Genomic DNA, 13,823 nt, shown 5'->3' on the forward strand with positions numbered 1-13,823 from the left:
CAGGGAAGGAATAAATTTTCTGATTACTTACCTATCTATTTGTAATTAACTGGATCGATACGTTGTCTCTGCCTAGATTTATAGATTTAAAATCCTTTCCCCTCATACTTTGATAGCACTGCCCCACTGTTCTCTAATGTAATCCAATGCTACTGTGGAGGAAGGGTTAATAAAATCCTTTTCCCGTTCTGCATTTGGTTAAATCTCTAGCTCTGTTCCTCTAGTGACCTGGTTAGGGTAGTTAAGTCAAGTATGTTGCTAGGCAACACTGCTTATGATAAAGGGATCTCCTAACTGATAAACCATCTATGGACTAGAAGAATTTTAATTATCTTACAGGAAGCCATCACTTTGGGTTTTCTAAGTGTAGGTGACTCTTATAACTGGACATGTCTCTTGCAAGCACCCTGGAAAGTATACTTCCAGAGATGTTGGCCCTCACAAAGTATGAACCATTTTAACCCAGGGTAGCTCCCCAACTCACAAGGTCATCCCAATCTCCTTGTACCTGAAGCTGAACTGCTGCACAGACTCTCTCAGAAGATGGGTGCCTTAAGTTGCCCCACTTTTCAGAGCACAGGTACCAATTGTGACCTATTAAAGTTTTGTCAGTTGAAATGTTTAGAAGAGTCTAAAAAGACCCCATAGGGGGCACCTCGGTGGCTTAGTAAGTTAAGTGTCTGCCTTCAGCTCAGGTCATGATCCCGGGGTCCTGGGATCGAGCCCCCATCAGGCTCCCTGCTCAGCGGAGAGTCTGCTTCTCTGTCCCCCTCCACCGCCCCCGCCAATGCTCTCTCTCCTACCTCTCTCTCTCAAATAAAAAAATAAAAGCTTTCAAAAATAAAAAAAAAAATCCATGGTGGAAACTGCAGTTGCTAACAAGAAATGTGATACCAGTGTAATTATCCTTCCTTTATAGATGACCTAACTTGTTTTCTTTAATTTAATAATGATGTATCCAGGTTGGGAGTTCTTTTCATCCTGTTTGGCATTTAGAGAATCCACACAAACTATAAAAATTTCATGTCTTGATTCAGATTGAGAAAATACTCCATCATTTCTTATGTAATTTCTTCTTCTCTCATTTTTGAAACTCCTATTGGGTAGATATGGCATTTATTAAATTATTCTCTTTGTCACTTTTATTTCATTCTCTGTTTTGGACATTTTACTTGATTTTGGGGGGATCCCTCTTTGACTTTACATTACAGCCCTTATACTGAATTTTTAATTTTAGCAGTTAAAATCATAATTTCTAAAAACTTTTTGTCCTCTGATCCTTCTAAGTAATGTTTATCATGAATGCAGTTTCTTCACAGATCTCTGAAAATTAAAATGCTTTCTAAATTTTTCTGCTATTTCTTCAATTTTTCATTTTCCTCTGAGACTGATTATTCAATTTCTATTATTATGGTCTTTCTCTTTCATGCTGCTAGTTTTCAGTTAGGCAATCCTTGTCTATTGATATATAAAAATGCAGTATTAGACTGATAATACCAGACATCTGGTGCAGGTTTTCTTCTGCTATATATGTAGGTTTTCATTTTCCTAGAATTCATTTCAATATATGAATTCTGAACTATTTAAGTAGAGACACTATTCTCTTTTCTGCTCATATAATACCTCCATAATGGAATATAACCTATGCCTTAAGAGAGGAAAGAGAGACCTCAGTTTATAAACAAATGATTAGAACTTACCTTACACTAATAGTAAACATTTCCAGGATATCTTTTCCTAGTAACCAGCCAACCAACATGATGATACCTGGAACAAAAATCAAATAACTATGTTTCCCTTTATATATAATCACGTAAGTATAGATGGGATAGACTAACAAGCTGAGGGCAGCCAAAAAGTCCCCTGACATAAGGGAAGGTGCATCAGATCACAATTACATGATTTTACAAAAATCCATTAAGCAGGGGAGATTAAAATTAATGCTGCTTAAAGTCAATGCTGTATATGCACACACCACACACACACACAGTTTTACCTTTTGTTACCACTGCTGCCACCCACCCCCCCTTAAAGCAATAATATCTGAGGATTCCCACTATAAGAAAATATTACCAGTATTTTCATACAACGGGAGAAAAAAAGAAGGCAGAGTAAGACATATAGATCTTCTATTTATTAACAGCTTTGCAAAAATAAACCCTGGAACTTTACTTCCCTTAACTAAATATCCAGGCAATATGTATAAGTATAAAGTTCGTACTACAAACAGAAGAATACTTAATTAGGAGTTGGCTCAAAGAGTGATTTATCTTACTTAACATATCTAAAATTGCATTAACAATTAAAAATTACTATTTTTAATGGCATTTACAAATAAAAAATCAATATATGGGGTGCCTGGGTGGCTCAGTCGACTAAGCATCTGCCTTTGGCTCAGGTCATGATTTCATGGGTCCTGGGATCCAGCCCCATGTCAGCTTACCTCACCCCCCACTTGTGCTCTCTCTCTCTCTCTGTCAAATAAATAAATAATCTTTTTAAAAATCAATTAACATAAACCGAACAACATACACTGCTTTAACCTTTGTCTCTGAAATGAAGGGGGGGAGTGCTCACTTCGGCAGCACATATACTGAAATGAAGGGGGGGATGGAGTGCACCGCTGGTTTTGTGAGAAAAAATAGTATCATTATAGACTTAATAAAATAAAGCCACTTCAAGATTGTATTCAATATAAACATTTAAACAAGTTTTTCTTCATCTTTCTACAATTATAAAATAATAATCCAGATGGTGACACTCTAAGATCCTATCCAAAATACTATCCTAACAAAAAAAATCATGTTCAATAAACTATACCAGGGGTCAGCAAGCTATAATCTGTGAGCCTCCTGCATGCCTTTGTAAATAAGGTTTGTTGGAACATAGCCACATCCATTTGTTTCTATATTGTCTATGATGCTTTCCTGTTGATGGCAGAGTTGAGCATTTCCATCAGAGAATACTAGAAATACTTTGGTAAGGACCAAAGGCTAAAATATTTACTGTCAGGCCCTTTACCCCACCCCCCCCAAAAAAGTCTGCTGACCTCAGATTTTGATCTTAACCTTTGTGCTATTCCATATACTATCCTAACAAGAAAAATTGTTTAATGCATTATATTAAAACCAGATAATCATAAAGTTGAAAGATTCTTATCACTAAAAGTGAGGTGGTTTCATGGTACAGCATTAATATAACTGGGGAGATTTCATTGGCTAAATGCCCTTAGATTTATCAAATTCCTATAAATTCTAGAAAATAAACAGTAATAATCAAATAATCAAATTAACTACCTACTAGTTAAAAATGAGGAATGAAATACCTTTCTACATTCTACTTTACTATGAAGGCAGAGAGATCAACAGAATATTTAAATAATTATTTAACTGAAACTGCATAGCAGAAATCTGCTTTAACTTAAAACTGTATTATTATTTTGAAACTTTCAGCTAACAAGAATAATTAAAATAATACCATGGAGGGACACCTGGGTGGCTCAGTCAGTTAAGCGTCTGCCTTTGGCTCATAGGGTCCTGGGACTGAGTCCCGCATTGGGCTCCCTGCTCAGTGGGAAGCCTGCTTCTCCCTCTGCCTGCCGATCCCCCTGCTTGTGTACTCTCTCTCTCTCTGACAATATATAAAATCATTAAAAAATTAAAAAATAAAATAACATCATGGAAAAATTAAATGAGCAAGGACTCCAAAATTGATTCAAGTGTTTAATGTATGATAAAGATGTCATTTCAACTCAGTGAATAAAGAATGGACTACAGAATTAATGGTATTGGGATAATTAACCTTTGAGTAAAACTGTTATTAACTCCACCTTAAGTCTTATACTAAAATAAATTCTAAATAGTAAAATTAAGTGTCAAAAATAATAACTAAAGCCGTAGATTGATGTTTAAATAGATATACTTATAAACACTTTCTACAACATGAGGTTGGGATAGCCTTTATGAATTGAACAAAGACAGAAACTATAACTGCAGAGATTAATAGGACAATTATATCAGAAGATGTTTCAATTATTCTCTCTCCTGTACCAAGTTTATTATATTTATCCCTCAAAGGGAATTTAAAAATTGGAGGGAAAAAACGTAATAAAAGGATGGATATCCTAATTATACAAAGAGCTCTTACCAGCCTAAGACTCAAGCCACAAAAGAAGGGATAAGACAGATTGGCAGGTCATGAAATAAAAAGGACCAACATACATATGACGAAAGTGCTGTTTTTCTATAATGAACTGTGAAATAAAATAACGAGAAGTCTTTTGTCTGTTAATGACAACAAAGTTGGCAAGGGTGCTGGAAGAGTAATACCTCTGCCTTGCTGTTGAAGGGTATTATTTGGCAATATAAATAAAAAACTTTAAAAATATGCCAAAAATTTGAAAATTACATGGATACTCTTTGACCCAATTTTACTTTTATGAATTTAATAAGATATCCTCACTGAAGAATCATTTACATAATCTTAAAAATTCAAAAAACAGGGGCGCCTGGGTGGCTCAGTTGGTTAAGCGACTGCCTTCGGCTCAGGTCATGATCCTGGAGTCCCGGGATCGAGTCCCGCATCGGGCTCCCTGCTCGGCGAGGAGCCTGCTTCTCTCTCTGACCCTCCCCCCTCTCATGTACTCTCTCTCATTCTCGCTCTCTCAAATAAATAAATAAAATCTTTAAAAAAAAAAAAAAAACATAGAAATGTCTTCAAGAAGTCTAAGATATTTTTTTCCCACATAATGGAGTACTATACAACCACCTATTTCATGACATCAATTTAATGAGCATCTATTTAATGACAAGATGCTTATGAAGAAAATGTGAAACAAAAAAAGGAAAAATAGTCCATAAAACATTACTAACATTTTGCTGAAAACTAGAAAGACAAATACAAAAATGTTTATAGAAATGCTCCTTGATTATAGGAATTACATGGAGTTCTAATTTATCTTTGTAGAAAGGACAATGGTTGGGGGCTGGTTTTATAATTTTTAAAAAGTAGTAAGCTAAAAATTAATTAATTAAATGAATAAACAAATTTACGCAGCTATCTAAACTCCCCCTTACCACACACACACAAACACACACACACACAAAACCTAAGTAAATAGATGAGATATACATACTCACTCTTCTCTTACCTATTATACCAAAGGAGTAAAAGGAAAGTTGTTTTCCTAAAAGGTCCATGCTCTTCTGCAGAGGGGTTTTTGGTGCCTTGACAAATTGGAGAATAGTGTCACTACAATGAGCTAAATTTAGTAAAATAAAATAGGTGCCAGGGACTCTGCTAAGTGCTTGACATATTCATGCTAGCTCTTAACATACCCATGACATACACATCTCTCCCTTAAGGTTAGTATTACTCCCTTTACTGAGGAAACTGAGGCTGAGACTTTTAAAATCTTGCTTATTTAAAAGGTCCATGCTCCCCATACCTGTTTTTGAGAAGAAATCTATTATCCCTACCAGCTTCTCCAGGACTTTATTACCATTCACTGCCCCTCACTTTTCCAATTTTCTCCTTTCTATATCCACAAACAAGCTCGCAATCCAAGTCTTTTTCTCCAGCTGGCTCCCTGATCGGCTAACTCCCTTCTCTAGCACTTCCCTCACTGCCAAGCTTCTTGGAATGGTTTTGTATACTGCATCACATACTGGGATCTTGGCAGGTTACCTGAGAAATCCAGATGACTCAGGGAGAATATGACATTTGTAGAATGCCACTTCTTTTTTATAAGAAAGTATTTTCAATGAGAGAACTAATCTTCAATATCCTTAAACAAGAATATCTTTCAGGTTATTTTACTTTACAATCTTTTTCCCCCATTACTTGGAATTAAATAAAGTTGGGAATTTGGGTAGAAGACAAATATACCATTTAGTAATTTTTTAAATTAATATAAAGCTAATTTCTAAAAAGAATAAGCCCTATAAATAATTGGCTATAAACCTTTATCTCCTATAAACAATGACTATCAAAATGTTTTAGCGGGGCGCCTGGGTGGCTCAGTCGGTTAAGCGTCTGCCTTCAGCTCAGGTCATGATCCCAGAGTCCTGGGATCGAGCCCCGCATTGGGCTCCCTGCTTGGCGGGAAGCCTGCTTCTCCCTCTCCCACTCCCCCTGCTTGTGTTCCCTCTCTTGCTGTGTCTCTCTCTGTCAAATAAATAAATAAAATCTTTAAAAAAAAAATGTTTTAGCATATTAACAATGTCAATTCAAGCCTTTTCAAATACAGTCTTTCCAATTATGTTTTCAAACACAGACAACTGAGTGATATTCTGAATAAAATACTACTTTCAATAGCACATAAAATAATCCACCAATACTTTCTGTTCCTCTACTTGTAATAGAGAATTTCAGATTTGAAATGAAAACATCATTAACAAATTAAGTACTTACTTCTTCTGCTTGCATCATTTTAAAAACCTCTCCAAATTCAGAATTTTCTCCTGTTCCAATGACAATACCCTAAAGGGAAAAACAGGAAAATACATTTACATTCAGATGGAATCACCTCTCTCAAGCAAAAAAAAAACAAAAACCTCTCATTCACTTTCTCCAAAGCCTTGCCCACAGTCAAGATGACTGACACTCATATCCAAGGTTCCCACAGAAAATTAACTTTGTGATATTACTATAGATCACTAGTATTTATGCCTTACTATATAAGCCTTGACCCAATTCTGAGGCCCATTCTTTGTCTATATCAATATTTCTGAAATTCAAAACTATCTTATACTCAAGAGAGACATTTAATGTATTTTCTTTTTCCCCTCAAATGCTACTGAATCATGTCTTTTATATTTGTGAAATATTAGAATCCAGGAAACAAAATATCTAAAATCCATCAGCAGGTGAGTGATACATATTCAGAATATGATAGCCAGTACCATTATCATAAATTAAATTTTTATTTAACTAGTAATGAACATATCCATGTGCCGCTGTTTCTATCTAAAACAAACAAAAAAAAGAACAGATACTGAGGACTATGTTTTTAAGGCTCCATTATCTGGCAAATGGCAGAAATATGGACATATTACACCTCAGGGACATAGGCGCCTTAGTCTCACAAATAGTGGCTATGGGTTAGGTTCAATTCTGTCATTTCTTCGTCATATATATTTTTTTTAAAGATTTTTATTTATTTATTTGACAGACACAGCGAGAGAGGGAACACAAGCAGGGGGAGTGGGAGAGGGAGAAGCAGGCTTCCCGCTGAGCAGGGAGCCCGATGCGGGGTTCAATCCCAGGACCCTGGGATCATGACCTGAGCCGAAGGCAGACGCTTAACGACTGAGCCACCCAGGTGCCCCTTCGTCATATATTTTTAAAAAGAGACACATAAAATTACCAAATAGAACTTTAAAAAGGGTTGAAAACAAAGAAACTGCTACTTTCAAAACAAGAGAAAAAATTACCTTTGCTTTGCCACATCTGACCAGTGTTCCCATGAAGGCAATGTTACTTCTTGATGCAAGATCTCCATTAGTTGCAGCCGGCTGAGGAGCGGTCACCTTAGAACAAGGTGTTGTCTCTCCTGTCAAGCTGGACTCATCAATGGAAAGATCCACAGCCTTGGAGAACATAAAGTACTCCATTAAGTTCAAGTTTGAAGACTCTCTGTGCTACATTTAATATCTGAAGAGTTTGTAACCATCACTTCTTTCTCAAATATCCCCTTTCTGATCATTACTGAAATCTTTTATTATATCCATTACTCTAAGAAGACCAGAGTAAGTACAACCATGTTTAAAATATGCAGTGAAGTCAACAAAATCCAGCATGCAAAATAGAACGCTATAGTGGGAGACAAGATTAGCCCACATTTCAAAATACAACTAGAGAAAAGAAACACTAGCTGAGATTTTAGAGAAAACAATTCTCATGATAAAATATTACTTCCTAATTTTGCCATGAACTGAAGTTATGAAAATGTGTTTGGCAGATTAAAAAGACATGCAGAAAGAGAAATATGAATAAAAGATTTTAAAAAAAGTACTGAGAGAGAAATCATTTCATCATTTTGGGCTCAATTTTCGTGAAACTCTGCTTGCTATATACATCCTTACATTTATCCCAAATTTATGTCAGCAAAAATCAAAAACGTATATAAATGTTTCCATGCAGATCATGAATATCATATCTCCCAGCTGTGCAACAGGATTCAATTTCTGAGAGATTCACTACTAACACCTGCCCTAACATGCCAAATTAATTAAGTTTTCACCTACCCTAGCATGCCAAAAACAAAACAAACAAACAAAATCATCATTTTACATGTGGAAAACACTGCAGATGTGCGCTGGCTTTGTTTCTGAAAGTAGGACCCACACAACAATAGTTCCAAGGATGTTCATAGACATTGGGTATAATGTGATAGACAGATGACACTCTCTCTGTCTCTCTGTCTCTCTCTCTCTCTCTCTCACACACACACACACACACACAGAATGGGTACTAGAGTCGAATAAGTTTTAGAAATACTGGGTTAAGAGTTAAACAGCTTCCCCTACTTAGGTAGTGCTTCTTTAAACCTTCAATAGGTCAGTGTGAATCACCTCAACTGAAATAGATACAAAAGGAGTTGTCAAAGTGTGGTCCCAGCAGGACCAGCATAACCAGCATCACATCTCCCTACCTCCTCAGAACTTGTTAGAAATTCACTACCCTACTTCAAATACGGAGGTGGGAGGGTAAACCTAAAAGACTATAAGCACTCCAGGTGACTCTGAGGCATATTTAACTTTGAGAATCAATGGAATAGAGTTTCACAAATTTCTTTGATCCATTTTATTCCAGAAGCTCTTATTCTAGGGTCTTTAGGATACTTTGAGAAACTAGGACCCAGTACATGATTTTACTCATTTTAACAGGTTAATTCACTCACCCAAAAAACATTTATTGACTACCTTAACAACATACCAGGCACTGAGATAGAACCTAGAAAAGAAACAAGGTAAGGAGGGTGCCTGGATGGCTCAGTTGTTAAGCAACTGCCTTTGGCTCAGGTCATGGTCCCAGGGTCCTGGGATCGAGTCCCATATCGGGCTCTCTGCTCCACGGGAAGCCTGCTTCTCCCTCTCCCACTCCGCCATGCTTGTGTTCCCTCTCTCACTGTGTCTCTCTCTGTCAAATAAATAAATAAAATCTTTAAAAAAAAAAAAAGAAAAGAAAAGAAACAAAGTAAGGAAATGAACCCAGAGCAGTTAAACGACTATGCAGTCTTGCTATTATAAACTGAGCTGGTGTTCTCAATTAGGCCTCTTGATTGACATCTCATACTATGTACAAAATACTCTAAACTTGAAATCCTGCTGGGGTTTTTTGGGGGGGGGGGGCGGGTAGGGGGATGGAAACAATAAATCTCATCTTTTTAAATGGTTCATTTTTTCATGAGCATAAATATCTCATAGAAAATAAATATTAAAAATCGGATCACGCATTCTCCCCATCTATACAGTAAAACTATATTTTAACTTGAACAATCTCATTGATTCATTCACTTAAAAAGTATTTATTAACGCCAGGCCCTGTACTATATCATACACAGTGGAAATTAGCAGTAAAACTAAGTTCCTGCCCTCAGCTCTTATTCTTATGGGAAAATCATCTAAAAATAAATAAACAAGAGTGTGTAATATAATACCTTGTAATGAGGAAAAAATGCATAAGGATGTAGAGTGACATTTTAGATAAAGGAAAGAACATCTTTCAAAAGTAGACAACCCTTCTGTAGAGTCATGATTGCCCCATGAGGGCCCCAAGGATGGGCTACAATGAGGATGAAAGGATTCTAGGCAAAGAAAGCAAAAAGTACAAAGACTATTGGAGTAGGAATATGCCCGCTGTGTTCCTGTGCTAGGTAGACACATAACTTTGCAAATGTAATCAAGAGTTTACGGATTAGATCATGCAGCTGAAAAATGTTCAGAATGAAAATAAATTATATCACCTAATTTCCAAGACACTAAACTGTGCTAGTATTTCCTGAAAGTTTAATACAAATGTTATAGATTTTAGTATCAAAATGGGTTTATAAAAAGTCTTCCTTAAAGCACAGATCACCTGTCCTTTAGTCTTTAAAAAGCTTCCCATTTTCTGTAATTGTGTATGCAAAGACAGGCCAGGTAAATCTGGGTTCATTACCTTAACGCAACTACAGATTAAAAAAAAAAAATCCACCATGTTCAAAAGCAAAGGAATTTTTCTTTATTAAAGGAATATACTTATTTGACTTTTTCTTTCCAAATTAAACTTAGGACTATATAGTTTTTCACACTAATACATTCTATTACCAAGGTAAGAAAAAAAGGTTAGGTTGTTCTTCAAAGATGATGCTAGTACTAAAAACAATCAGCTAATATTTCATTGCTTACTATCTGCAAGGCACTTTGCTACATATCTATACTAAGTTATCTACTAACAACTACTTAGCTACTAACAACTCCAATGAGGTAGGTACTATTATCATCCCCACTGTTGTATAGACACTTGGAAAGGTTAAGTAACTCAGCCAACATCATATAGATAGTAAGCTATGGAGACAAACCCAAACACTGACAGATTAACTCCGAATTCCTATTAACTATTTAGAGAATCAATTTGCAAATTATTTCTCCTCCCTAGTTTTGTAACTACTTCTAGAAGACAATAAGAAAAGATATATTTAAAAGTTATATTATTCTGAATTACAAGTCAACAAAAAAGTTTTTATTTGGCAAGCTCCTCTTCAATGCTTGTTATAAAAATCAAAACTGCCTGTAATTTTTCTGACTTTAAATTAGAAATAAGACCTGCTAATATTTAAAAACAAATAATCTGTGTACATCTATAGAACTCCTCCTCTCTGAGAAAGGCAAAATTAATGTTTTTTCCATTGAAGACTTTCTACTTTAAACATAAATCTTAAACATGGATAAATACTAACATTTGGTGGTTGTCTGTCAAAACAAAGAATATGAAAATAATCTGACTTTTTTTAAGATTTTATTTATTTGAGTGAGAGAATGAACAGTGGGAGGGCAGAGGGAGAGAGAGAGAGAGAGAGAGAGAAAAGGAGAAGCAGACTCCCTGCTGAGCAGGGAGCCCGACGCAGGGCTCCATACCAGGACCCTGGGATCATGACCTGAGCCAAAGGCAGATGCTTAAACGACTGAGACACCCAGGCGCCCCGAAAATAACTGACTTTTTAAAAAGGGCAGAAAAGCATAGCTTTATTGGCTCTGTCAGTGAGCTAGCCCTTCAGTGTCAACCGTAGCAGTTCAATAACCATTTAATAGGAATTTTTGTTTAAATCATGTTTTTCTACAAAGAAAAGACATCATTTTTAGCACAATAGCAGTCAGCTCTGTCTAGTGTAGAAACTGATGTGGAAAAAAAAGGAGCTTTAGATCTTTATTTTATATATATGTATATATATTTGTATTATATAAACTTACAATTTATATATATATAAAAATTATCAATGTGTAAAAAAAATCAAGAATATATTATCAATATATTGCTCAGTCAATAGAGCATATGACTCCTGACATCAGGGTCCTGAGTTCGAGCCCCACACTGGGCCTAGAGCTTACTTTAAAAAAAAAAAAGAAGAATACATTATCAGTAAAATTTGTCCAAATCATACAATGTAGCAAACTGCACAGATCTCAACTGTCTTTTGAACAAGAATTGTTGAACAAGAATATTTTTTTAAGTTTATTTATTTAAGTAATTTCTATATCCAACGTGGGGCTCAAACTCAAGACCCTAAAATCAAGAGTTGCATGCTCTTCCAACTGAGCCAGCCAGGTGCCCTGAGCAAGATTATTTTCTAAGTTACAACTTATTTTCTCTTAATGGTGATTACAAGAGTTTCCGCAGGTAGTTTTGGGGAAATGAGGGGGAAGTAAGTCATTTCTAAGAAGGTGGTATTTAATGAATTAGGCAAGCCTATTACAGTTTAACAAAGTCAAAACTTAATTCATCTGAGAAGAAAGATATTAGAGTCATTTATCCATTGCATTTATGAGAAAGGGAAAGGTAGGATAAAATGAAATCAAAGAACCAGCCAGCTCCATGCCTTCTAGCCAAAAGTTTAAACGTTAAACCTTCAGAAGAGCTGTTAATGAATAGGGAAACTGTCTGTTTCACTTTCTCTTCATTATTCCTCAGGCACTCTACTGGAGGTGTGAATAAGACACAACACAGTTCAAAAGTCGGAATATAAATAAGAAACAAGATGTATACATAATCCACATCTGAATATTTAACACCTACAGAATAAAACTGGTTGAAAAACTTCACAGGATTATTCCTATCAAACATTAAGCAGAAGGAAACTACAAGCCAAAGTCACAAAGTTTTCCTAAAAAGCAAAAAATGACTGCTTAAAAAAATTACAGTTAATATGGAACAACTGACAGCTACAAGTAAGTTCTTAAACTAAAGAAAGGCTTGGTATACTGTATGCTGCTAAATCAATTACCTCTCTAGTCTTGAATTAAAAGAAAATCAGAAATGGCATTCTTTCCCCAGAAAAGAATTCCAAACTAATCATTTGCAGATGCCTGATCAGGACAAAATTTCTTACTTTTGGTCTCAAAAATTAGGATTCCTCTTACTGTTTATTCAAATGAAGGAAAATGTAATTAAAACTTCTTCATGAGTTCTAGTTTATTAACAATCAAAGCCTAACCAACTAAAGTAATATAGCTGAAGGGACTCCATTTTAGAAAGACTCCATCTCTGCTATTTTTCTGTTAGGCCTCATTTACTCATGTTCTGAATCAAAGAAGCTATGTTCCCACTTCAAGGAGGAAGCAAGAAAGTGAATCACTCTCTGAGTTTGTCCTAGGCCCCAAACACCTCACAACATCCAAGAAGAGCCAGAAATAACACCTATTGTTCACCTGACACTCACCCTTGATTGGACCATGCCCAAGATCCCTGAAGGAACACGTACCCTAGACCTCTTTCCTATATAAACCCCTAACCCCAGACAACGACAAGACTCATTCTCCTCTCCTTTTCAAGTCTCCCAGATGCTCCCTATGCTATTCTCTGTCACTCACACTATTCAATAAACTCTTTTTTCACTTTCTCCTGCTCCTATTTGATTTCTATCCTGCATGAAGCCAAGAACCCTCCTGGCTGCTCCTATGGGAGCATCCCCTGGGTTCTTGGACCCAACCTACCTGCATCACAACCAAGTGTTATAAATTATTAAAAAGGCCTACATGAAATGGATTTTATCCCATGGTAAATATTAACATGAGTTGTTAACTTTCTGACTTAAGTGCTAGATAGATTCAACTTGATCAAGTTGCTAATAACTTAAAGACCAGTATTTGGTTAACAATGATTTCTAGGATATTTTGCTAAGACTATTTAAAGAAACTAAATTTCAAAAAGGGACCTACTTTTGCTTTCCTACAGTATGAAATGAGACTCTTAAAGCAAAGAGACTAAGTCTCACTTCAAACCCTCCCATATTGTCTTTTTAAATTCTAGTGACTTGGGCGCCTGGGTGGCTCAGATGGTTAAGTGTCTGCCTTCAGCTCAAGTCACGATCCCAGGGTCCTGGGATCAAGTCCCGCATCGGGCTTCCTGCTCCTTGGGAGCCTGCTTCTCCCTCTGTTTCTGTCTCTCATGAATAAATAAATAAAATCTTTAAAAAAAATAAAATAAAAAATGAATTCTAGTGACTTAATGAAAAAACAAAGTTTTCTCTTCAATATTTTAAACATAAATAGCATTCCTCAGCTCACACTGCCTTTTTTTTTTTTTTTTTAAAGATTTTATTTATTTGGCAGAGTGAGATAGCA

At 35.9% G+C, this 13,823-nt stretch overlaps 1 protein-coding gene across 1 annotated transcript in view; it reads right to left on the reverse strand.

The window, feature by feature from the left end:
• ATP2C1 (ATPase secretory pathway Ca2+ transporting 1) overlaps nt 1-13,823 on the reverse strand; it is a 149,003-nt gene that overhangs the window by 34,975 nt on the left and 100,205 nt on the right. Inside the window, exons 8-11 of the mRNA XM_044920465.1 lie at nt 7,434-7,589; nt 6,412-6,480; nt 5,150-5,225; nt 1,701-1,767 (exon numbers count right to left, since the gene is read on the reverse strand). Coding sequence (XP_044776400.1) covers nt 1,701-1,767; nt 5,150-5,225; nt 6,412-6,480; nt 7,434-7,589 — 368 coding nt within the window. The remainder of the gene's footprint in view (nt 1-1,700; nt 1,768-5,149; nt 5,226-6,411; nt 6,481-7,433; nt 7,590-13,823) is intronic.

Source organism: Neomonachus schauinslandi, chromosome 1 (genome assembly GCF_002201575.2).
Source record: "Neomonachus schauinslandi chromosome 1, ASM220157v2, whole genome shotgun sequence".
Lineage (NCBI taxonomy): Eukaryota > Metazoa > Chordata > Mammalia > Carnivora > Phocidae > Neomonachus > Neomonachus schauinslandi.